Below are 27,841 nucleotides of genomic sequence, written 5' to 3' on the forward strand. Positions count from 1 at the left end.
AGCATAACATGATGCTGACACCAAAATGGGTGCCCGGTCAGAATGGGTTAATGTGTTTAATTTAGTGGTGGGCATAGATTAATTTTTTTAATCTAGATTAATCTCACTGCAATTCTGGAGTTAATCTAGATTAATCTAGATTAAAATGGCTCATTTGAACTCTGCCGAAGGCATTGAAGATATGTGTGCGCAACCTAAATAATGACCAGAAGTAAATCCTTGAACGGGCCACGTGGCCCATTAGACCAGGAGCCCTATCATAATTGGTAATGAAAATATAATAATGTTCAATACGATGTACGTGTGTTATACATTGTTTATTCAGTTAAACACGAATAACCATAAACACGTTACCATACAGGCAATTTGGAACAGTGGGTGCAAGAACAACCCCCTTTTCTGGGATATGACATTAATTAAACTGTAAACCTAGAGGTGATGAAGAACTGTTTACAGTCAGTAGCTTTGTGACATGACTTGAGTCCAACCTCTACCTCTTCCACCAGTCACTCACCTCCAGTGTGGGGCGTCCCAATCCCAACCCTGGGGCTTCCTATTCCCTCTCCTACTGTACCTCATCAGTACTGGGGTTTCCTATTCCCTCTCCTACTGTACCTCATCAGTACTGGGGCTTCCTATTCCCTCTCCTACTGTACCTCATCAGTACTGGGGCTTCCTATTCCCTCTCCTACTGTACCTCCATCGGTACTGGGGTTTCCTATTCCCTCTCCTACTGTACCTCATCAGTACTGGGGCTTCCTATTCCCTCTCCTACTGTACATGATTTGAGTCCAACCTCTACCTCTCCTTCTTCCACCAGTCACTCAGACACACCAGCTTGTTCACATTGTCTGGTGACAAACTAGATCTTTTTTTCTGTACAATGTGGCCTGCTAAAGAGAACAGTCTCTCGCATGGGACAGTTGTGGCAGGAGTCCCCAAGTACTTCTGGGCAATGTGGGCCATCTTACCATAAACAGCAGTGTGCTCTGACCACCACTTCAGTGGACACTGATCTAAACTGGCACTGGGCTCTACCTTGTACCTCTCTACAACATTGTCTACTACTGGTATCTCGTCTTCTGACTCTGACTCTGATCCCATCAGCAGTAGGGCTGTCTTCTTTTGAGGTGGCTCAGGGTTCTCCTCCCTGGGCGGCTGCAGAGCAGGTTCTTCTGCCCTCACCAAGTCACTCAGCTTTCCCCACACTGGCTCCCTCTCTGCTCTGGGCAGGCATTTGAGATCTTTGAAGCGTGGGTCCAGAGCAGTGGCCACCTTTTGATGAAAAATAAAATAAAGATTGATGGAAGAAAATGTAACTTTCAAAATCCTCCATATTTCTTCATGACTCATTCATCTATTCTATCCATTTATCAATCTTCTGGCTTAACAGTCTATAATGGTCAGCCAATACAGTTATCTTCTGGTCAGTACGTGTCACATACCTTCAGCCATTCCAGGTTTGTTTTCTCCCTCCGCTGGTTGAGGTCTTTGATGAAGGCAGTCTTGAAGCGCACAATGTAGGCAGGATCATCATCAGAGATCTTCATTGCTCGCAGGAGATGACACAGGGCAGGTAAAACGACAGAGCAGGAGACATACTTTTCCCCACCAAGGAGCTCAGTGACGTACCTACACACACACACACACACACACACACACACACACACACACACACACACACACATTAAGAGGGGTGAATTGACACCAAAAACGACGCCACAATGTCACAGCAGGACACACGCGCACACACACACACACACACACACACACACAGAGCATAGCACACAGAGGACAGTACACACACACACACAGTTGCACACAGACATCACAGCCCCAAACACAGCACGGCCACACACAGACAGCACAGCCCCAAACAAACAGCACAGCCATACACAGACAGCACAGCCCCAAACACAGCACAGCCACACACACACACACACACACACACACACACACACACACACACAGAGCAGTGTGCACTGTGCACACACACAGCCACACACACACACAGACACAGACACACACACACAGCCACACACACACACACACACACACACACACACACACACACACACACACACACACAGCCACACACACACACACACACACACAGAGCAGTGTGCACACACACAGCCACACACACACACAGAGCAGTGTGCACACACACACACACACACACACACACACACACACACACAGCAGTGTACACACACACACACACACATAGAGCACAGCACAACACACACTTACTTGCATGGCTCCAGCAGTTTCTCCAGCTTTGCCAACTTCTCATATTCAGCATGTGTTGGGAGGGCCAGCTTGTGGGTCTGCTGAGCCAGCGTTGCGTGCACTGCGTCTCTGTTGCGCCTCAAACGTGTGATCATCGCTAGGGTTGAATTCCAGCGTGTTGGAACGTCTTGCACGAGTGACTCCTGGTCTTGTTCAAGGGATGCTTGCTGGGCATTCAGCTCGTCTGAGTTAGCCGGACTGTGTTTGAAATGTCCGACCACTTTTCGACACTTGGCCAGTACACCATCAAAACCACCATCCCGAAGTGACATTACAACGGCCCTCTGTACAAGATGAGCAACGCAGGGCAAGTGCTCAAATGGTAATATTCTCCCTGCTGCTATCATGTTGGGAGCGCTGTCGGTTCCAATGGTGGTGATTTTTTCAGCTATGCCCCACTGATTAGCGACGTCGAGAAACTGTCTGGCACAAGCTTCTGCAAAGTGGCGCTCCTCCGTTTTAATCACACCTGACGTTATAGGAGAGACAAAGTAGATCAGAATAAGTTTGCTATTAATAGGAGACTTACAATTAGCAGGCTGGCGTTGTTGGGGCTAGCTAGCAAACGTATAATGTTGGCTGGTGGTAAAATAAATCAATCGATCCCTGATAACGTTAGCTAAAGCTGTGTAAATGTTAGGCTGAATTAGCAATATTACATGCCGCGGTGGGGTTGGTTTCAGGTTGGATATTCAGCCAGGATGGCTGGGTATCCAGCCCGAGACCAACTTCACCGTGGTAAATTAATTTAAATTACATAACGTACCTAAGGCGAACGAGTGAAGTTCCCAGCTGACATCGATGAGGTGTACAGTAACGCCAAGGTAGTTGTCGTTTTTGACAGATGTCCAATGGTCCCCAGTCAGTGCTACACACGCCGCCCCGGCCAACTTTTCATCTTTCGCAGCTTTCTCTGCGGCGTACTGGTCATGGATTCTCCTTGTGATAGTTCGTCTCGCAGGTAGTTTGTAAGATGGGTCGCCTGTGGCCGCCTGGAGAAGAAGCTCGAGCCCATCATCTTCAACCACACTGATAGGCCGGCAGTTGATGGCAATCCACTGAGCTAGGAGGTTAGTTAGCTTGGCTGATAGAGTTGGGCTGACGGGCTTGCCACGGTTGCACTCGAACATTGTAGTTTGACGAACACTTTTCCCCGGAGCCATATTAGTGCTTGGCCCGCCGGCAGCTTCGCTATCATCAACCAACGCAAAGGGATGCTTGTGCGTTAGGTGATACTTCAGACTTGAAGAACTCCTACAGTAAGCCATTTCTGCTTTGCACAGGGTGCAAACCACCTTGTTCTTGTCGAGGTTTCCATTGGGAAGCTTCTTGTAAAGAAATTTCCCCTGAAGCAAACCTGGGTTCACAGAGTCCTGCATGCTGACGTTTGATGTGGCACGCCGCTCTGTTCATTAATTTCACCCGTGTCCGGTTAGGCTAGGATTTGTTACCGCCCCGCTCTCAGAGTAATTTATTTCACCTTGTCCCTGTTAGGTTAGGACTTCTCCCTCCCACAGAGTAATTCCGGCGTCCGCCAGGTAAAACTATCAAAGTGAAATTCCTAGTTTGCTCGCTTTATGCAGTCAATGCAGACCCAGCTCTTAGACCCAACTTTGAGAATAGATTAATGGCGATAATTTTTTTGACGCGCGATAATATTCTTGCGTTAACGCAGCACGTTAACGCCGATAACGGCCCAGCATTAGTTTAATTCACATTTTTTTTATAATTAAAAAACAAAGAGCGGATTTGTCGCGGACCTGGTGACGAGGCCGTCGCGTTATGATGACGAAACCGGAAATCAAGCCATGCTCTGGGCTGCTAGGGCTTCTGGGAAAATGAGTTAAATGCATGTGAACGGGTGTTTGTTTGGACTACAACATGCTGTTCCTCTCGCATTGTAATGGCGGCATGTTTTTCTCTTCAACAACAACAAACCATGGGACTACTTTCCGCCCTGATTTTCGCCGATCAAAGCAGCAAATACTTTGGCGTATGCTCCAAAGGTAATATAGATCAATCCTGGCAGCCTAGATAGGATGGATAGATATAGATCTAAGGCCTTAATAATTCTATACAGCACATATAGCATATCTACAAGCTCACAACATGTCATGATTAAAGGTATATTCAGTGATTTCACTCAAAAAACCTTAGGTTTCGTTTTTGGCTGTGGGACCCAGCCTTTCGTCCAATCAGGATAGAGAGTCAAAAACGAAACCTAAGGTTTTTTGACCCCCAGGGGTTAACTGGGGACAGGGAGGAACTCCTTATATGGCCAGCACACTCTATAGTAGGGAGGATTATCACAACAAAACAAAAAAATAAGTGATATTTGAATTAAGTGAAATCACTGAATATACCTTTAACACATTACGTCGCATCAAATCCATTGCTTGACTGCCAAACACTTTATTACGCATTATTGCGTCGAATGGTCTTTTCGATAGATGGCACTCTTCATGTATGAATGATGCTAGGTTGCTAGGAGACGGATACAACCGGAAATTAACTGAAAGTGAACATGTCGCCTGGCATCCGCCTCTATGTTATCAGATCGCGCTTTTGGTCAAAATGAGCTATATTCAACGATCTAAAGAACCGATGATCGCGTTTACAAAATGTCTTTTCCCGGGTGAAAGAAAATAAGATTGTTCGGTGCGCCACACAGCCATTTGTTTACATTGTGGACACATTGCTGGTCCCACATGGGTCGACAAAATAAGGTAGAATCACTGAAAAACACAATTAATTCATACCTGGCAATCAATGTGTGAAACTCTAGTATGAATAATTTGTAAAACTTTTGAAAAATGTTTCCCTGAATACCAAACAAATCATGAACGTGGCCATAATGATGGAAATGTATGACATTTCTGTTAATTTCATCCAGCCATATTTATGCAGCTGGATTAGTTTGCATACTGCAACAACATGCGAAAATGATTGCAATTAGCTCAGATGATTGCAATCAGTCACATAAGGTAATTAAGAGACAAATTTTTGCATTTTCTAATAATTATACGGGGGGGATTTTTGAGGAATTACCAATGTCATTCATCTCATCAGGTTCCAGAGATTAACACACTCAAACCGGGGAAGCATGTCATTATTTTTAATTTATTTTGTTATGTGTCATATATTTTCAGATGGGATTCGCGGCCAAATACATCATTTTGGGGGTACTTGACGTGCACACTGGGGAGACACTGGGGAGGCACTCAGGGGGACACTGGGGAGGCACTGGGGGGACACTGGGGAGGCACTGGGGGGACACTGGGGAGGCACTGGGGGGACACTGGGGAGGCACTCTGGGGGACACTGGGGAGGCACTCTGGGGGACACTGGGGAGGCACTCTGGGGGACACTGGGGAGGCACTGGGGGACACTGGGGAGGCACTCTGGGAGACACTGGGGAGGCACTCAGGGGGACACTGGGGAGGCACTCAGGGAGACACTGGGGAGGCACTGGGGAGACACTGGGGAGGCACTCAGGGGGACACTGGGGAGACACTGGGGAGGCACTGGGGAGACACTGGGGAGGCACTCAGGGGGACACTGGGGAGGCACTGGGGAGACACTGGGGGGACACTGGGGAGGCACTGGGGAGGCACTCAGGGGGACACTGGGGAGGCACTGGGGAGACACTGGGGGGACACTGGGGAGGCACTGGGGAGGCACTGGGGAGACACTGGGGAGGCACTGGGGGGACACTGGGGAGGCACTGGGGGGACACTGGGGAGGCACTGGGGAGACACTGGGGAGGCACTGGGGAGGCACTCAGGGGGACACTGGGGAGGCACTGGGGAGACACTGGGGAGGCACTGGGGAGGCACTCAGGGGGACACTGGGGAGGCACTGGGGAGGCACTCAGGGGGACACTGGGGAGGCACTCAGGGGGACACTGGGGAGGCACTGGGGGGACACTGGGGGGACACTGGGGAGGCACTGGGGGGACACTGGGGAGGCACTGGGGGGACACTGGGCGGGGGGGGCGGGCGCACGTGGCCCCCGGCCTGCCAGTTACCCATGTCTGGCGTAGTGCAATGTCAAACTGAATCAATGCAAAACATTCAAAGACTGAGATCTAGTTGCTACAACGTTTGGAAACCCCTGCTCTTGTGCATGTGTCTGTCTGCTCAGCCTCAGGTAATCACCCTGCCCATAGCTGGGAAATATTTTGTATCGTATTTAATTTTTTGGCAGAGCAAGAGATAAGTTGATTTAAATCCTAAAAGTTTGGCGTGAGTGTGTGTGTGTGCGTGCGTGCGCATGTGTGGGTGTGTGTGTGCGTGCGAGCGCTTGCTCTCTTCCACAATGATGTCCTCAATACAGTATATAGTTGCTGTCTCTTATCTCCATATTCTAACTTTTTTAGTTTTTTTGAGCCGCGCACACAGGGCTCCATTTTCTAAATACACTGTTCTGGGATTTAGCAGTGGGGAAGGGGTGTTCCCCCACTATAGCCCATTCTGACCTGAGATCAGATTCATACGAGGTTTCCACTGGACACACGCTGGTCTGATGAACCCATTCTGACCTGAGATCAGATTCTAAAAATGTCAGTCGTTCTTCGATTTTTTTCAAAAATAGCAGACCTACAAGCTCGTATCGCGCCACTCGGTGGCGCGATATGAGCTTGTAGATCTGCTATTTTTCAATAGCTAAAGCACGACATGATGCCAACACCAAAATGGGTGCCCGGTCAGAATGGGATAGTTGGTATTTTGGTTACCTGTCTAAATCCCTAAAACACCTTCCGTTACCTGTTATATTATGCATATAGGTGTGGTTTGGGCCGTTACAATAATTGAACCAATCACCAGTCCACGTGCCATTGCCTTTAAGAGATCCCATATCCGTTGCCCGTTATGCCCAGTTCTATATTATTGCTTCATAGCCTTACGGTCTGTAGCCCATGGAAGAGTGATGTGTTGTTGCTGCCTTGAAGTCTCACTTGTCTGTCTGGCTAATTACACACACACACACACACACACACACACACACACACACACACACACACACACACACACACACACACACACACACAGACACACACTGCACTGCTCAGTTCAAACGCTTGTGCGCTTTTTTATCATAAATTAACACCCTATTTGATCATCCTACAGCTTCACACAAAAGCATTGGAAGTAGCAGATCTGCAAGCTCAGTCCTCTTTGACCCCCTTTGACTGTTATGCTCCGTGTCATTCCAGAACACAGCCCACACACTTGATTACTCCACTCAGGTTGGGTCTGGCTTGGAATACTAAAGCACTCATTCCTAATTAGCCTGCTAGCGCCGCCCGGAACTGATGAAAAACACAAGGATTTAGCACAGCATAAGCCTTAAATGTGGCAAGCGGATGCAACCATCTGCTTCCTTCGTCATTGGTGGAAATCAAAAGCACATCCCATATAGCAGGTCTCCAAGGCTATATGCAAGGAAACCTCTTCTCCATAATTGTTTTCTTTAGCTCTTTCTTAAAGGTTTTATGACATTCATTTCCATTTATTTTTGTTTTTCTCTTTTCTTTTAGGTTTTATGACCTCAATTACACCCAAAAAACCTGAACTTTGAACATTCAGTGGATTTTCTGTGGTCTGAAGTTTTCTTTGGGGTTTGGAAGCCTTTTGAGCTACAATGAAAACAGGCAACACAGTGAAAACAGTGACATCTGCTGGCAAATCCCATTGACATATATGGGATTTGCAGGCTCTTACATCACAAACTGCCGGCAAATCAGAGCACCTGTTTGAGCCAGAAAACCCCAGATCACAGAAAATCTACTGAATGTTAAAAGTTCATGTTTTTTGGGTGCAATTGAGATTAGAAAACCTAAAAAAAATAAGAACAATTCCAAAACCTTTTTTTTTATGTCACAATCCCTTTAAGCCTTAAGGAATTTTGCCTTCTAATCTTATGGATGTACTAATGTGCCCTCTTTTTTTTATCTCCGAATAAATTTAATCATACAGTCAGTCAATCAATCAATTCCTGACCTGCTCCAGTTGGCCAGAGTCATTCCCGTATTGCAATCTAAAGATGGGTCTGCCTTTCATATTTACAGACCTATATTCTTCCATGTCTTGCTAATGTACTTGAAAGAATAGTATACACAGTAATAGACTAACTAGATTGAAGTCAATTCAAAACATTTTGTAACTGAATTCCTGTCTGACCACAACCTGCTATAATGCTATATTCACACCAATATAGATTTTGAAGAAATCACTCTACTGCAATGGCTCTTGTCCAACTGATGGACATATTCATTTTTCTTGGGTATTCATTGATTTGTCCAAAGCCTAAAGATAATTAAAATTACTATCTGAGAAGGTATCTATCTATCTATCTATCTATCTATCTATCTATCTATCTATCTATCTATCTATCTATCTATCTATCTATCTATCTATCTATCTATCTATCTATCTATCTATCTATCTATCTATCTATCTATCTATCTATCTATCTATCTATCTATCTATCTATCTATCTATCTATCTATCCATCTATCTATCTTATATAATAACAAAAGTTCAACCCAACTTCCCAAGATCGTCCATTAATAATTCCCTCCCAATCAATGTGATCTATTGCATTACCCACACTGTACCTCATTTCCTGTCCATATTAGAACGGCCCTAGTTAACTTAAAGGAGTAACATTTCCATCAATTACACACCCCATGAAGCCTTGAATTCATGGATTTTTCACATGGATCCACATGACCTGTAGTGTTTCTGACACCCTTCATCGACATCGTACTGGCTCTGGTTATACAGTAGCTACCAATAATAATGTCCACTGATGGAACACTGGCAGTACCAATAATGAAAATAAATTGTTTCTACCTATGGATGGACACTGCGCATGCTGTGTGTGGTCCACGTACTGTGGATAACGGCTGCGGAGGTTGAGAGGAGCGAACACATTAGATTTATTATTGTAAATGAATGGTTGCTGAGTGTCCAACACAGAGCTAACATCAGGCAGGGAGCAGACCGTGCTTCAGAGATACAGACACTGATCTAGGATCGGTGAGAAGTGTTTGGAAAATGGCGAGCTTGTAGATAGGCTGTTTTGACGTTTTAAATAGGGCTGAAGTAATATATGTTTTGAAATATAATCAAAATCTGCAAAGTAACTAAAGTTTTCAAAAATAACTTTAGTGGAGTAAAAGTAGACTGTTTTGCCTCTGTTTGATGTAGTGGAGTAGAAGCAAAAGTATTGCAATTTGTAAATATTGAAAGTACCTCAACATTTTACTTAACCCATTTAGACCTGTGGCCGATAAAAAAAAAAAAAAAGGCTTCTAAATTCTAACAGTTTTCTGAAAAACCTATGTTTCTGTCAGTTGTTCTCAACCTTTCCATGGCAAGAATCCCCTGTATTTGGCCGCGGACCCCCATCTGAAAATATGTTGTTCCAGGCACCCCCCCCAGCAGCAAAGACTTGAGTTAAATACGTTCGCTGTGAAAGAATATATACCGTATGTTCAAGGATTTGCGACACATTTTAATTTTCTTTCAAAAATAGCAGATATGAGCTTGTAGAGCTATTTTTCAATAGCTAAAGTATAACAATGCTTAACCCATTCTGACCGGGCACCCATTTTGGTGTCAGCATCATGTTATGCTTTAGCTATTTAAAAATAGCAGATCTACAAGCTCATATCGCGCCACCGAGTGGCGCGATACGAGCTTGTAGGTCTGCTATTTTTGAAAAATCAAAGAGCGACTGACATTTTTAGAATCTGATCTCAGGTCAGAATAGGTTCATCAGACCAGTGTGTGTCCGGCGGAAACCTCGTATGAATCTGATCTCAGGTCAGTACAGTACTTTAGTAGTTTACTTTCCACCACTGCAAATGGCGCTGTCATGATCATGGCATTTTAGTTGATGGATGTTTAATCGCCATACAAAATAATTGTGTTTTTGGCATGGCACATTGAACAGTATGGGAACATAAATAAAATAATACATTGTTGGCATATGTATGAGTTTGTGGTGTTTGTACGTATGTATGCATGACATGCATTCATACATGTTATTATTAATACAGTACTGTATCCTGTATTACATTATAAATAAGTTATGTTAATGTGGTTCCTGGCGTGTGTGGGTCTATTGAGAGGTTCCATAGACATGCATTCTTGCATGCATTCAGAGAGACTTGAGAACACTGGTTCTCAACATCAGCCCAACCCATTCTGACCTGAGATCAGATTCACACGAGGTTTCCACTGGACACACGCTGGTCTGACGAACCCATTCTGACCTGAGATCAGATTCTAAAAATGTCAGTCGTTCTTCGATAATAAAAAAAAAAGCAGACCTACAAGCTCGTATCGCGCCACTCGGTGGCGCGATATGAGCTTGTAGATCTGCTATTTTTCAATAGCTAAAGCATAACATGATGCCAACACCAAAATGGGTGCCCGGTCAGAATGGGGTTTTAAGAGAGGTTTAAGTCAAGCACTTTGATGTTATCTGTTTAAAGCTCCAGGTGCTACATTTTGAATGTAAGTAATGTTCAGCAACTGAAGACAATAAATGTTTTCATGGAAGAAAAAAAAAGAGAATTGTGATCGAGAAAATCGAGATGCGCATTTGAACAAGAATTGTGCAGCGCTATAGTGTAGAATACTAGAATGGAGATCCCATACACTGCGGGCTCATGGAGTCAGCCAGCCAGTGATGCTTGATTGTTTTGTCTATATGCACGCACGCACACACACACACACACACACACACACAATCAGCGGCGTCAACTCAAGGGGGTGCTCAGGCGCAGAAGCACCCACGGGCAAAAATAATAAGCGGCGCCAATATCAATATGCAGAAGCAGAATATGCACCCACTGTCATGCACGTAGTCACTGTAAGCATAGAGTTATATATCTATAGAGAAGACACCCGAGTTCTCCTCCCATCCACTTGCATTAAGTTGCTCAAAAGCGCATGAGGCGGATTCACTCCTCCTTCCTGGTAGGAACAGAGTGCATTCTGGGACGGATTGCAATGGTGAGTGGCCCCAAACACATGAACGCGCTGCCGTTGAACGCGCACGAGCGTCGCCCGTCGTGAACGTGTACAATGTTAGTCAACGGACAGCGCGTTCATGTGTTTGGGGCCAGGCTGCAATACCTTCATTCGGCCACTATGTCCATTTCGCCTCAAGATTTCCTCTGGGTGCCTTCTCTATAAATATATATACTCTAAGACTGTAAGTCACATACCTTTACGGGGGGGTTGTGGGCGCTTGGGCCAGATATAGGTGTTGGGCCGCCGCCCATGGGCATTCAAATGCTATAATAAGGTGGCTTTTGTTCTGCTGCCAGGTAGAGCGTATAAATGTTGCATACAGTACAGTACAGGATTTATTTCCATTTGACTACGATGATGAAGCCCCCTCCAGCCAAGAAGACATTCGTCCAGTCCATGCTACAATACGGCGGCGCCGCCGCCGCCGGCTAAAACACACCCTAACTAGTCCTTAACCCATTCTGACCTGAGATCAGATTTATACGAGGTTTCCGCCGGACACACACTGGTCTGATGAACCCATTCTGACCTGAGATCAGATTCTAAAAATGTCAGTCGCTCTTCGATTTTTCAAAAATGGCAGACCTACAAGCTCGTATCGCGCCACTCGGTGGCGCGATATGAGCTTGTAGATCTGCTATTTTTCAATAGCTAAAGCATAACATGATGCCGACACCAAAATGGGTGCCCGTTCAGAATGGGTTAATATCTACGGAAAACCCACCAATAAGCCCTTATCCAACACAAATTCACAATTTTTTTCTCAAGCAGCACAATTTCACTGGAGCGCGCAGCGCTTATATGCACGCAGACAGCACATGATACAGGCCTATACGCATGTCCCCGTCCCAAACACTGAGGACAATGAGGAGGTAAACAAGTAAACTTGTTTATAATGTGTCAAGAAAAATATATTCCAATTACTTTTCGGTGCGCAACTCACCATGAATCCAAGCAGAGGTCCTCACAAGTATAGCCGTCCCACAGTCCCAATGGCCCGGTGCCGTGAGCAAAAACGTTGATATCTAACTTTGGCTATATAATCAGCCAAATCTCAACCGATTGGTATATAATTCCAAATGGTATATACACTCAATGAAATTTGTATTTTCCATTTTTCATGGGTGTATAAGTCATAGAGCCAGAGAAAGCAGAGATATGGTAGGGGAAGCACTAATCCCTGTTAGCCATGCAGCCTATAATGTTTCATGAGCTGTGGCTGGGGGGGGCTGCACCCACCGCCTTTATAGGAACCTGACGCCTCTGCACATCATTCGCCCGTGCGCATGAATGCGCACTCACATACTGTACACACACACACACACACACACACACACACACACACACACACACACACACAATGCAAGGAAATGTACAGTATGCTTTTGTCACACGACCGTGACGCAAAAAGTATCACATAGGTGAGCTGTGTGTGTGTGTGTGTGTGTGTAGGAACTTTCAATCGTAGTTGAGTAACATTTGATCAGGAGTATCTATACTTTGACTCTACTACTATGGTTGTGTACTTTGTCCACCACTGCACTACATTATCCCATTCTGACCGGGCACCCATTTTGGTGTCGGCATCATGTTATGCTGTAGCTATTGAAAAATAGCAGATCTACAAGCTCATATCGCGCCACCGAGTGGCGCGATACGAGCTTGTAGGTCTGCTATTTTTCAAAAATCGAAGACACTTTTAGAATCTGATCTCGGGTCAGAATGGGTTAATAATTAAACTGTCAGGATGTAATAGACATTTTTAGAATCTGATCTCAGGTCAGAATGGGTTATTCCACCTTCTGGGAACCCGTATAAGTTCCAGAACACAGGTTCTCTTCCACCTCCATGTTCCGGAAGTGGAAAGTAACCGTTTTTTTGGACACAACACAAGGTTTTCCATCCGACAGCGATGATATATACAGACAGAGCAGTAATCCTTTCACTTCTGGGGGACTACAAACATTAGGAGATTAGCCCATTCTGACCTGAGATCAGATTCATACGAGGTTTTCCGCCGGACACACACTGGTCTGACGAACCCATTCTGACCTGAGATCAGATTCTAAAAAAATGTCAGTCGTTCTTCGATTTTTCAAAAAATAGCAGATCTACAAGCTCGTATCGCGCCACTCGGTGGTGCGATATGAGCTTGTAGATCTGCTATTTTTCAATAGATAAAGCACGACATGATGCCGACACCAAAATGGGTGCCCGGTCAGAATGGGTTAAGGACAGGTTGAAACCCACCATGCCAGCTGTGCCGTGCACGCTCTGATAACCGGGGGCCCAACAATGCATGTGCAGGTTGCATGTTGACACACTCGGACGACCAGATGCTGGTAAGCTGGCGTAGCAGGTTTGGGCGCCCTGCCTCAGCCCTCACCATCACCAGCTCATCCATCCATCTCGTCTCCCTCGCCCCTCTCTGACCATAACAATGGTTCATAATTTAGACCCCATTCCTTTTTTTGGGGGGGTACACATTTCTTGGGGGGTACAAATCAGCACATACATGAAATTAGTTAGGAGCAGCAGTGAGCACTCGTGCCACATCTCGGGCTTATGTGGATATTGATACTTTTGTGTGACACTGTAGGTAATGTAGGTAAATACGCAAAAAAGTTTAAATATGGTAGAATTGGAGATGCAAGGTTTCTGCTCGACAGCGACGTTATGTTTAAGGTTATTGAAGGTTATATGAAGGTGTCTCTTGTGTATTGGTGAGCGCCATGCCTGCGTGCATGTGTGCCTGCGTGTGTGTGTGCATGTATGTTTGTAGCATACGTGTGCCGGGGGCTCCTGACACTGCTGTTGTCCTGATTCCCAGTCACGCGTGTGTGTGTGTGTGTGTGTGTGTGTGTGTGTGTGTGTGTGTGTGTGTGTGTGTGTGTGTGTGTGTGTGTGTGTGTGTGTGTGTGTGTGTGTGTGTGTGTGTGTGTGTGTGTGTGTGTGTGTGTGTGTGTGTGTGTGTGTGTGTGTGTGTGTGTGTGTGTGTGTGTGTGTGTGTGTGTGTGTGTGTGTGTGTGTGTGTGTGTGTGTGTGTGTGTGTGTGTGTGTGTGTGTGTGTGTGTGTGTGTGTGTGCGTGCGTGCCTGCATCGCTGTGAGCCAGAGGCTCCTCTGAGTCTCCAGATAGGCTCTAAAGGTTAACTCACTCTGAGAGAGACAGTCAGGCAGGTGGAGTATATCCACACACACACAGCACTCATTCTGCCAGCCAGCCAGTCAAAGCGCAGCGGCAGCCCTGTGGGTATTACCTGGTAACAACTACCAGTGTGATGGACATTTTGTGTGGTGATGCAGGTCACGTTGGATAGCATTTGCTGTCAGGGCAATAAACCTTGTACTGTATATCCATCTTTTATATCAACTTTCTATGTTTTTCTTCTTAAATGTATGCCTTACTTTGCAGTGCAAGAACCTCACATAACAGTATAGCAAAAGTATAGCCGATCTACAAGCTCACAACACGTCGAGTCGTCACCACGTTGTGAGCTTGTATCTCATTCAAGAATATGTGCTACCTCACGGTTACAATATTAATGCTTCTGATGACTTTTGAAGTGACGCTCGCCAGATTAGTTATGGCACAAGTTTTACTTCCAGTTCATCCGGTGGTAAATTTCTGGGGTTTCAAAAAAATATTAAAATACGCCTTTTCTACGGCCCGGCAATGAGCGACATTATACTGAATCACGGTGGCGGCAGTCGATAAGCTAAGAAAAAGAAAATTTTATGATACTGTTTAGCTTTTTAGCTATTTAAAAAAGAGTGGTTGTCCTGTTATATCTGCAGGTTTTTATATACATTTAACTGATTTAAAAGTATTAACAAGAGCTTGTGACTAAAATGATAACAACAGTGGGTACATTTCAGCGCTGGTTATTTTATCAGTTTCCTGGAATGTAACTGTTTTACACGTTTTCCGGCTGACAGCGACGATACTCGGATAACTATAGCTACACTCACTGAAGCACAGCTTGTGAGCTGTCATTTAGGTGAGATGATTTCCTTTCAGTTCTCTCACTTCATTTTTTGCTTTCTTCCCCTTCTTTTTGCTCTTCTGCGCTTTCCGCAGGTTGTGTTCTGTGTGGCCTTTCTGTTATTACCATGATTAACTATGGGCGCACGATTATGAAATTATGACCGATATCCGATCTCCGATTATTTGCAGGGTCATATCTGCCGATACCGATTCTGACCGATTACGATTTTACCACAAGGACCACAAGGGAAACAAGCCTAGGGGCTTATTGGCCCAAAACCTGTTAACCCATTCTGACCTGAGATCAGATTCATACGAGGTTTCCACTGGACACACACTGGTCTGATTAAACCCATTCTGACCTGAGATCAGATTAAAAAAAATGTCAGTCGTTCTTCGATTTTTCAAAAATAGCAGACCTACAAGCTCATATCGCGCCACTCGGTGGCGCGATATGAGCTTGTAGATCTGCTATTTTTCAATAGATAAAGCATAACATGATGCTAACACCAAAATTGGTTCCCGTTCAGAATGGGTTAATAAAGTATTCAATCAATCAATAAATAGCCTATATTATTTTCCAAGTGTCTGTTTTTACAACTGAATGAATACTGAATGAGATGAGTACAAAAATGTATTATTGTTTTTGCTGGTGAAAACCGATTAAATAATCTGTATTATTTTGAGACCGATATGGCATTTTTATGGTCCGATTCCGATTATGCTACCGATTGATTAATCGTGCGTCCCTAACATTAACCCCTCTCTCTTATTATAAAAGGCGAAAGTAGACAGATGATCTGCCAAAAAATAGTTGAACATTTGTTGAAATGATAGTTTAACGGGTTTCCAACCAAATTAATAAACAGGGGCCGAGCACTCTGCTCGAACCGAAGTTACGTTACTTAAAGATAAGGTTACTTAACCCATTCTGACCGGGCAGCCATTTTGGTGTCAGCATCATGTTATGCTTTAGCTATTTAAAAATAGCAGATCTACAAGCTCATATCGCGCCACCGAGTGGCGCGATACGAGCTTGTAGGTCTGCTATTTTTGAAAAATCGAAGAGCGACTGACATTTTTAGAATCTGATCTCAGGTCAGAATGGGTTCATCAGACCAGTGTGTGTTGTGTGTTGGGGCAACCCAGAGAAAGGTGGTCAGGTAGTAAATGAATGGATCTCTGCCTCCGAGCACCGTAGCAGCAGACCTGTGACTGAAAACTGAGTCAGCTTCTTCCTCTATATAATAGCACAACAGCATGCGACTGATAAATAACCGAATTACCATAATCACCCCGATTATGTAACACCCGACCTGTAATGGTTGCTGTGGTCAGTAAATGGAATAATCCATGTCTTTGCTTTCCTTTCATTAGCTTTAATTGTTATCCCACAATTTTGTAACCCATTTTGTTACCCTGCGCCAATTGCTTAAGCTGGAATCCTGGGCGCTACTCTCCCTCTGCCAACCTGGGGAGAGCCCCAAACTGAGCTCATGCTTATATGCACTCTCAGAGCATGTTTCTGTTTATTTTGATGATCAATTTAAATTGTTTTGTGTTGCGTCTTGGATCAACGGAACTAACATAGTATACCTTACGTTTTAAAGAACGAATTCTAGTTCTATAACCGTTTTGGACATAATATGTCGGGTGGAAACCTCATAATATGAGGTTTCCACCCGACAGAGACAATAGGTTTGATACTGGCTTCGAAAGTGGTTCCCGTTAGCCTGCCAGGGTGACATTGGCAACATTGAACTGAATATCAATGTGGAAACATGACTGCCGGAGAGATGTGAAGCGGAACTAATTTAATCCAGAGCACTGCAATTATCTCAAATTATTTGATGAACAGCAAACAAACAAACAGTTGATTTCCTACATTAGATTTTCTCTCCATCCGTGGGCAGATTGAAATGGATCATTTTTACCCACATAGATTTCCTTCTGTGTGTCGGAGGCGCTGATTTGTCTGGAGTGGCAGAACAAACAATTAATATTTGTCTCTTGCAAGTCATGAGCACGTGCAACACTCTTGAAAGCAAAGCAATGCATGTTAGCTGTGAAGGGAGCTGACAGGCCCTTCATAATGTCACCTTAATCCAAGTGGCAGATGCCATTTCTTCTTCTTTTTTAAAGAGAAATAAACCTTAAAAGAAAGGGACTGCACACTCCAGGGAATAGACACGAACGATGCATTAAGTTGTCTGTCTCCATTCCCTGGAGTGTGCGAGTCCCTTCCTTGGAAAGTGTATTTCTCTTTTACAAGGACAGAGACAGTATTATATAAGTTGCCGTAACCACGAAACAAATCAACAACAGATGTCCGTACTGTATAGGGGTAGTTGGCCTCGTGTGCAGGTGAAACCACAGATCATACATACATATGTACTGTACATGGAATGCAGTCTGAGAGTCTACATGCTCAGCGTATTATGTTTTTTAGAGATGCACATAACAAGTTGCTAATGTTATTGTTCTCATGTCCGTTAAGGATGAGTCACCAACCGTTAAGATGGTATTGCCTGCCGTACATTATTGTAAATTATATAATGTACATGAATATGTGTCTGTGTACAGTCAGTCCCCCCGGGCCCACTCCTGCATTCATTCACTTGACAGCTGTGTGGGATAAATAAAACAATATATAAATACATGAGCTCTTGGAGAGAAAAGCTCATACATAGCAGTGGTTGAAGGTATAGCCAAGTACATTTACTCAAGTACTGTACTTGTACGTAGCCTGATGTGGAAATTGCACTGCTTTGGAGCCGGGAATCAAAAACTGCACAGCGTGTGATAGGCTCCGCGCTGCCGTGAACCGAGTCTATCTTCCAACAACGCTGTCAGTCATGGACCTTTAGCCCATTCTGACCTGAGATCAGATTCATACGAGTTTTCCACTGGACACACACTGGTCTGATTAAACCCATTCTGACCTGAGATCAGATTAAAAAAATGTCAGTCGTTCTTCGATTATTCAAAAATAGCAGACCTACAAGCTCGTATCGCGCCACTCGGTGGCGCGATATGAGCTTGTAGATCTGATATTTTTCAATAGCTAAAGCATAACATGATGCTAACACCAAAATGGGTGCCCGTTCAGAATGGGTTAAGTACAGTACATTGAGTACATGTACTTTATGTACTTTATGATACGTTCCACGGTGTGCTGTTTTTCTGTGTACAAACCCTACTACAATAAAACACACTCCTGCCATTACTCAAGACTTACTCAAGACTTCACGGCAAATTGGGTGTAATCAAGAGACGTGATTCCACTGATCTCCATGTAAAACACTTAGATTTTGACTTCAATTTTCACTGTACCGTGGCCATCAAAACCATAATCAAAAATATGCACTTGCCTGAACAAGCCATTCGCCATGAATGTCTTTAGCAAAATGACCAACTCCTGCTTAGTTCATGTGCAGGTGTGAGTGTGAACTATAACTTACAAACACACTCTACTGTTAAAATGAGGAGAATGGACCCCCGCCTCGTGTGTGTGTGTGTGTGTGTGCGTGCGTGCGTGCGTGTGCGTGCGTGCGTGTGTGTGAGTAAGTACATTTTATTTGTAGAGCACCTTTCGAAACAATGTTACAAAGTGCTGTACAACAAGGTAAAACAATCACGTAAAACAAGGGCATGAAACAAACAAACAAAAGCAATAGAAGGTAAAGCATACTTCATAAAAATACATCATAAAATAAAGCGCCGACGCAATAAATACGTTTTTAAACAAGTTCTTAAAACCGTCGACAGACTCTGTATTCTTTAGCTCAAGGTGTGTGTGTGGGTGTGTGCGTGTGTGTGTGTGTGCGTGTGCGTGTGTGCGTGTGCGTGCGTGCATGTGCGCGCGTCACTTCTTTAGGGTTTAGGTATACACCTGGGTGGCTTTGTTTCCCAGGCAAAATCTCACAACACTGCATGTGTTTCTTTCCTTGAGGTCTTTCTGTGATAAAGATCAGGCCTGGACGCTCTCACACTCGCTAAGCTGCTGCTCCGCTGTAGCAGATGACTGAGACTGGCGAGGAAGCTTTGTTGAGCGTAATCCAAGAAACAAGCGTATCTATAGTAACTCAATGCAGAGAGGGGAGAAAAGCTAAGAGCAAAAAAGCATCGCTCTCTATCAACATCGAACGGGTCGCTTCCGACCGAAAATAAAGAGCCGGGAGCTTCCTGCCTTTCCTCTCACTTTGATACGGTTTACATTATGAATATGTCGTCGCTGTCGGCCCGGAAACCTCATATCTCCATGTCTTAACTTTTTTTGTTTTACTTTTTGTTTTCTTCGTACATCAGTGCTACTACTTTATCATACTACAGCGTCGGATGAATTAATCCATTCTGACCGGGCACCCATTTTGGTGTCGGCATCATGTTAGGCTTTAGCTATTTAAAAATAGCAGATCTACAAGCTCATATCGCGCCACCGAGTGGCGCGATACGAGCTTGTAGGTCTGCTATTTTTGAAAAAAAATCGAAGAACGACTGACATTTCTAGAATCTGATCTCAGGTCAGAATGGGTTAATCAGACCCATTGTGTGTCCAGTGGTAACCTCGTATGAATCTGATCTCAGGTCAGAATGGGTTAAAGCATCAAAAGTCATGCCACGTTTTGAGCCGTCGATCTGCTACTTTTGATGCTTTTGAATTTGAATCCTGAAAAGTAACAGTTTGGGACATATGCAGGTTTCCGCCCGACAGAGACAATATATGCATATAAGCAGGGCTGCACACAACTTTTTTGGTCTAGTACTCAGAAGAGCACCTGGAGGAGTTGCTTGGTGCTCCTAAAATGCGGCGACCCGTCTCGCCGGATGGATAAAAGAGGGATGAATAACTTATAGCAAAACAATATTTATTGGATGAGTGGGGAGTCAATGGAGGGTATTGCAACTCTAGATTTAGCCCTAGAATGGCTCTTGTTGTAGATTCATCCCATTATTAAAAATATATAAATTTGCTAAAATCTAGGTCCATGTGTGGTCCAGCCCTATGGAATGCATATTATAATAAAAACAAGTTAACAACTTAAGGATAATATGATATGAGCATCAAAGCAATATTTAGATTTTGTATTATTTTGTATTTAAATAACCAATCTACTAGCTCACAAGTCACAACGTGTTGCGACACGTTGTGAGCTTGCAGATCAGCTATTTTTTTAACATGCGACACATCGTACGGCGAAGCATACATCAGGCTTCCCTAGTTCCCTTTTGTTTTTAGATGAGGCGACGTACATAGTCAGACAGTCAGACACACATGGCTCCTCGGTGAAAAAAATAAACAGTGTACACTACCCGACTTTACGATAATAAGGGACAGTATGTCGAGACACGGTGTTCATGTTGGGCAGCAGCAGTGCCAGTCCGCAATGCTTTAAACTCTTCCCACTCCACTATGTCGGAACTAAAACCTTAGTACCCGTAAAAAGTCGGTGGCCGGTGCCTAGGCTGTGAGAGACGCTAATATGGTTTCTGCCTCGGATTCGGGTTTTGAGACGGCATCGCACACGAGCAACCATGCTGCTCCAACAGCCGGAAAACAAACACAAGCACAGCGGCAAATGGGAAGAGTGCAAAGCATCCAAAGCATGACCTTTTACACCGGGGACTACAGTAGTTTGCTATCTGAAACGGAGAAGAGAAGACGAAACTATTTGTGTAAGGTTTTCCTGTCAACCGCCCTCCGCCTCCTCCCAGGCTCCTAGCACTCAGAAAGAAGCATGGATCCTCCCCCTTATGAGTAAGGACGCACTGTGATTGGGCCAGTAGCCACTTTGAGTGGCAGTCGGTGGGAAATGCTCTCGCCACAAAATTTTCTAGTATTCTGGCCATAATAATCATTCTGGGCGGCCCCAGCTGTTGGTACGCAGAAGCGCTTCCCGGCGCTTGATTGACAGCGCATTTTTAATTTTTACCGCGCATGCGCACCTGCGCACCACTTATGTGCAGCCCTGCATATAAGATTCTCGATCATATAATATTCATGTTGTAACACTCCCAAGTGACCCCCAGGTGTCCCTTGAGGGTGATTGCAGTGGGTCCCCAGAAAAGAAAGTACATTTGCATGTTCTCCCCGTGTCCCCTATAGGGTAGGTACACTTACACAAAAACATGCAGTAATCCTGGTCTCTAAACTGCCTAACCCCTGGCCAGCCGGGGCGCCTGATGGAAGGGAAAGGAACTGCTTGGAATAACGTGTTCCTTCCATGTACGTCCAACCGGGGAAACCCCCCCGTGCCAGGTGAAAAGAAGCGGCTTGGACGCTCATGCACTGAAGGAAGCATGAGGTCAGTCCGTTGCTCTCCCCAGGTTGACGGAGGGAGTGTATAGAGCCCAGGATTCATTCAATTAGATAATTGACACTGGGTGAAAAAAAAGGGTTACAAAATCATTAAAAATACATTGGCCACAGCATTACATTTTCAAACACACTAAAAGGAGAGAAAAATGAATAAAAAATAAAACAATCACTAGTATCACTAACGGAAACAGCTGCAGTATCTAGCTATTAATCTTCCATCTAGTTGATAAGAGAGAACGTACAGTTAGTAATGTGAACAGGAAAATGGAAGATTTTCACATGCGGTTTGAAACAATAATTTTCACTGTCTGTATTATGGCAGAGGAGTGGGCTAGTGTGGGAGGAATCCACAAGCAGCTCCATCAGGTTTCTGCTGCTCTCGTTCTCTCTCTCTCTCTCTCTCTCTCTCTCTCTCTCTCTCTCTCTCTCTCTCTCTCTCTCTCTCGTTCGCTCTCTCTCTCTCCCCCCATGGGGCGAGTGGTGCTGGCAGCTGCATGTTGAATCTGATTATGCCAGTAAGCAGTGGTACTGTAACGTAGCCTGTACACGTTCTCAGTAAAAACTATTGGAAATTGGAAATGCTCAAGTAAAGCGCACATACCTCAAAACTGTACTTAACCCATTCTGACCGGGCACCCATTTTGGTGTCGGCATCATGTTATGCTTTAGCTATTGAAAAATAGCAGATCTACAAGCTCATATCGCGCCACCGAGTGGCGCGATACGAGCTTGTAGGTCTGCTATTTTTGAAAAATCGAAGAGCGACTGACATTTTTAGAATCTGATCTCAGGTCAGAATGGGTTCATCAGACCAGTGTGTGTCCGGCGGAAACCTCGTATGAATCTGATCTCAGGTCAGAATGGGTTAAGTACAGTACGTAAGTAAATGTATTTAGTTACTTTCCACCAGTGCCAGTGAGTCACGTAGTAAGGAACCAACAGCAACATGCACCATAATCAGGAAGAAATATGGACAGATCCATCGAGTGCCAATCATAACCGCGGCGTCGAGCGGCACTGATGAGAACACAACTACAGGGGCAGCGCTCCGTGGATTCGCCTCCGCTCACTGACGTGCATATAAAACAGTGACACTCAGCCTGACATTCCCTGAAAGCTAAGATTTTAAAGGAATAGTGTGTTTAAAGCGCAAATAACATGCATTTTAAAACTGCTTTTAATATTTAATAATCATATTGTCCATGACCCTCGAAGTTATTTCTAATGGTTTGAGCCTCAATCACCACTCTGATATAACCAGGCCTTGTCAATTATTTCTGGACTTTGAAAGCAGTTTTAGCTGCAGTACCACACTGTCCTGAGGCGGTGGGGGTGCTGATATGCAGATTATTTAATATTTGAGTCATTATAATACTCATGCTAGATAAAACCAGGCTTGTTTCCATTCCATGCCAGCTTGGAAAATCAACAATGGTGGACATTGTAAACAAAGTGGAAATGCAAATTTGCAACTGAAGACTGAAGAAAAGGTGGAATTATACAAAGTAGGGTGACATTGATGACATCACGATGAGGCCAAAATCAGTCGAGCTGTTTCTGAGAGCAATTTCCATTAAAACACCCATATGACATGAAGGCCTGATTGTTCAAAATTGGTTATTTGTGGGGATAGAAAACACATATAGGAGCCCCAAAAACACAAAAGGAATTGAAAAAGTTGAATTTTATGTTATAGGTCCTTTAACCCATTCTGACCGGGCACCCATTTTGGTGTTAGCATCATGTTATGCTTTAGCTATTGAAAAATAGCAGATCTACAAGCTCATATCGCGCCACCGAGTGGCGCGATACGAGCTTGTAGGTCTGCTATTTTTGAAAAATCGAAGAACGACTGACATTTCTAGAATCTGATCTCAGGTCAGAATGGGTTCATCAGACCAGTGTGTGTCCGGTGGAAACCTCGTTATGAATCTGATCTCAGGTCAGAATGGGTTAAAGGCTCACGCATGCTCCAGTTTTTAGGTGATGAGGTACTCACCGCGGTGGTCGGAAAACGACAACACTGAAGCCGCAGTGATAAACGACTCACGCCGCTCGCTCCAGCACATCTCTGTTTTTACTAACCACCAAAAAAGGTTCAAACTGATGTATGTGTGGGCCTTTACTTGGCTCTTTTTTCTTCTTTCTACCCATTTCCCCCGCATTAATGAATCAGCCACTGGGGTGGAGTTCTTACATGCGGAAACGCACTGCCATCTCTCTGTATGTTGGTGTTTTCACTGTTTGTTTTGGTTGCTCAAAAACATCCCCATATACCAAAACAAACAGTGGAAACGCCAACATACAGCGAGAGGACAGTGTGGTCCTATAGCCTGACACTCAGCCTGAATTTTCATTTAGTTTCACTCCATTATTCAGTCTGAACGCCCTCCTACTACAACCGTTTCTGGGATGGGCGTTGCCAAAGAGGCAGTCTTCGGTGATTGGTTCATACCAACCAATCAGAATAGTAGGAAAGCAGATGGCATTGTGTCAATCATGTGGCTATGGCTAACCCGTTTGCTAACCAACCAAACAAAACACAGCCAACGAGCGCTACTAGTATGTAAACAAAAGCGGTAAAATATGTCGGATGATGATGTTTATAAAACCTCTCGTGTCTTCAAAGATGACTGCTGCTATAGAGGGAAACGATGGGCATAAGATGTATTTATTCATTTATTTATTGTTTTGTAAACACAGGGCAAAGTTACATACTGTGCCTTTAATTCTACTGTGACATTAATATTCCTAAAACCCTGGAAAACGAGTTTTTGCTGTTATACCATTAAAAAGGAACATTGATCCAAACGGGAACACAGTCATTTAAAATAAACATGCTCTGAAAATGCAGGTTGCGACCATTCACTCCACTGCCTCCAACTATTGTGAAATGTTAATGTATCATGCCAATTCAAATACTGACACATAATTATAGTCCCTCTGGATTTAAATCAAAATCGTAATCCTTTATCTCGGTAAACCGTTATAGCCTGGCCAAAATGGCTGCCATTGTTGTGATTTGTAATGTGGTGCTTATTGTGGTGCTCTGTCATGCTTTGTTTTGGCTTAAACGACATGTCCAGCTTGTCTGGCATTCTTAACGAGCGGGTGCAGATTTAATTAAACCTGACGGGAGGTTATAAATCAGTAGCACTCCAATGTTGTCATGCCAAGGACCCCCACATGTTATATACATGACACCCTATCTGAAAATGTTTGTACCATAGCACCCACAGAAGAGAAAAAAAATGTTTTTACACTATCAAGAAAAGAAAAGAATAGCAGATGTCTATAAGCTCAAAAAGAGAGCTGAGCCAGAAGGCAGAGCGGAGTAGAGTCGCTGCTTCTTCGCCTGCAAAAGGAGCCAGCTTAGGCGGTTCTGGCATCTGGTTAGGATGCCTCTCGGGAGTCTCCCTAGGGAGGTCCTCGAGGCTCGTCCCACATGGGAGGCAGACCACAAGGAGCAGTTGGAGGAATCACATCGACTCACTGGCCTTGGAACGCCTCGGGAAATTCCCCAGGAGGCAGTTACTTAATGTTGCTCTGGAGAGGGAAGTCTGGAGCTCTCTGGTGGAGCTGTTTGCCCCCACGACCCGACTACGGATAAACGGTTGAAGATGGATGGATGGACGGACAAGCTTGTTAGCACTTGATCGTTTATCACTCAACGTCCCTTGTACCAGCTGTCTTGAAATTGCACTGTGCAATTTAGAGATTGCCTGAAATTCCCCCCAGTCCCCAAACAACACGACTTAACTATGATAAATTATCACGGTGTGTGCCCACTCATTTCTTTGGAGACTTTTAACCTGGCCTTAATTATATACAGGCATTAAATGATGATTCATAGTCTAGTCTAGCAAGATCCCTAATAACTGCCACAGCTCCACACCTTTAGCAAAGAGAAATAAGGGCTGATTAAAACTCAACTCCCCCGAGCCTACCTAGATTTTTCTCCCTCTCCATGTTGTTTTTAATTGCAGGCAAACGATTGAAGTTTTAATACCAGAGCATGTGTGGCAGGTGCTTAGAAGAGTCGTTCTCACAAATTGACATGCATTTGTTTCTTCTGGAAACATTTTGTGCCCCCATGAGAGAGAAAACTATTCCAGACGTTTTTTGTTTTGTTAAATAGAAGATCTACAAGCTCACAGCGCGGGTACAGCGCGGTCGCAACGTGGCTGCAGCACGGCTGTAGGTGGGTACCATCGGATAGCCCAAGTGTAAAACAGGTTTATCCCATTCTGACCTGAGATCAGATTCTAAAAATGTCTATTACATCCTGACAGTTTCATTATTAACCCATTCTGACCTGAGATCAGATTCTAAAAGTGTCTTCGATTTTTCAAAAATAGCAGACCTACAAGCTCGTATCGCGCCACTCGGTGGCGCGATATGAGCTTGTAGATCTGCTATTTTTCAATAGCTAAAGCATGACATGATGCCGACACCAAAATGGGTGCCCGGTCAGAATGGGTTATAGTGGTTGTGGGCCAAAGCACAATGCTTTTTCTGTCTCCACAACTAAAATAAATAGATAATAATAAAATCTATCACTTTAGAACTCCTTCCCTGTCATTCTTTGAAGAAGAAGTGGCAGCTTACATGGCCATTAATGCAGATGGTAAAGCTGCTTAATGCTCTGACTGAATCCGTTGAGCTGTTTCTGTGTGCATTAGACCTCGTTCCCACCAGCTGAGTGCAAAGACCACGAGAACGTGATGTCGAGACAATTAGCACTTAACACGGAGTCATTTAGCCTTAGAACAAGTTCAAACAAATCCTTATTATTATCACTAAATTTTTTTCTTCTCGCCAAACACCCAGCACATTGTCTTTGTCTTCCGTTCTTGCAGCCTGGCTGAATATAAATGGTGTAATTTCTTTCAAAAATGGAGCCACATACAGGAAATAACCTTCCGCTAAATATATTGTTCTAATTTTCTTTCTGCGATGCAGTTTTAACCCATTCTGAACGGGCACCCATTTTGGTGTCGGCATCATGTTATGCTTTAGCTATTTAAAAATAGCAGATCTACAAGCTCATATCGCGCCACCGAGTGGCGCGATACGAGCTTGTAGTTCTGCTATTTTTGAAAAATCGAAGAACGACTGACATTTTTTAGAATCTGATCTCAGGTCAGAATGGGTTAAATCAGACCAGTGTGTGTCCAGTGGAAACCTCGTATGAATCTGATCTCAGGTCAGAATGGATTAATGTCTGGCCCACATTACTGTATGTTGGAGGCTGATGACATTCCAGCTGACTGAGCTGAGGGAATACATTTCTACGCCAAATGAATGAATAACTCTGTGTATATACATGAATGAATGCGTGTGTTCCTGTGCGCACTCTCTATCGCTTCGTCTCTGTCAGGTGGAAACCTTGTACGTCCAAAAAAATTTACTTTTCAGGATTCAAATTCAAAAATGGAAAAAGTTGAAGATCTAACTGTGCCATGTTTCGAGCTTGCGGATCTGCTTGCTTTTGTGTGACGCTGTTGTGTGATCAAGCCCCATCGATGCTTTTTAGCAACATTTATATTTTAACCCATTCTGGCCGGGCACCCATTTTGGTGTTAGCATCATGTTATGCTTTATCTATTTAAAAATAGCAGATCTACAAGCTCATATCGCGCCACCGAGTGGCGCGATACGAGCTTGTAGGTCTGCTATTTTTGAAAAATCGACTGACATTTTTATAGAATCTGATCTCAGGTCAGAATGGGTTCATCAGACCAGTGTGTGTCCAGTGGAAACCTCGTATGAATCTGATCTCAGGTCAGAATGGGTTAAAACTGTTTAGTAGCCAAAAACGTCAAGACGCCTAATTGCCTATTTTTCATCCATATTTTGAAGATTCTTCTAATCTGGTGTACAGGTGATGACATGCACATTATTACATGCATAATAGAATTACAAATTCTTTCTTTCTTTATAATGGGAGAATTGGCACTCAGAGCCTAAACTGGTGACCACCAGGTGGCGCTGAAAGAGTTTTAATTAATTACTTAACCCATTCTGACCAGGCACCCATTTTGGTGTCAGCATCATGTTATGCTTTAGCTATTTAAAAATAGCAGATCTACAAGCTCATATCGCGCCACCGAGTGGCGCGATACGAGCTTGTAGGTCTGCTATTTTTGAAAAATCGAAGAGCGACTGACATTTTTTGAATCTGATCTCAGGTC

The 27,841-nt window shown here is 44.2% G+C and overlaps 2 protein-coding genes across 2 annotated transcripts in view; one reads left to right on the forward strand and one right to left on the reverse strand.

Annotated features, from left to right (window-relative positions):
- Positions 1-27,841, forward strand: part of LOC310866181 (cGMP-dependent protein kinase 1) — a 146,577-nt gene that overhangs the window by 29,018 nt on the left and 89,718 nt on the right. The gene's annotated exons all lie outside the window — the stretch shown is intronic.
- Positions 734-3,455, reverse strand: LOC310865179 (E3 SUMO-protein ligase ZBED1-like; the record flags this gene model as incomplete). The annotated part of the gene is made up of 4 exons (XM_083774205.1): positions 734-1,275; positions 1,446-1,632; positions 2,254-2,761; positions 3,059-3,455. The coding sequence occupies 4 exons, from the start codon at positions 3,453-3,455 to the stop codon at positions 799-801; spliced, it is 1,569 nt and encodes a 522-aa protein (XP_083630331.1). The 3' UTR covers positions 734-798.

Source organism: Protomyctophum parallelum, assembly GCF_964188405.1.
Source record: "Protomyctophum parallelum genome assembly, chromosome: 10".
Taxonomy (NCBI): domain Eukaryota; kingdom Metazoa; phylum Chordata; class Actinopteri; order Myctophiformes; family Myctophidae; genus Protomyctophum; species Protomyctophum parallelum.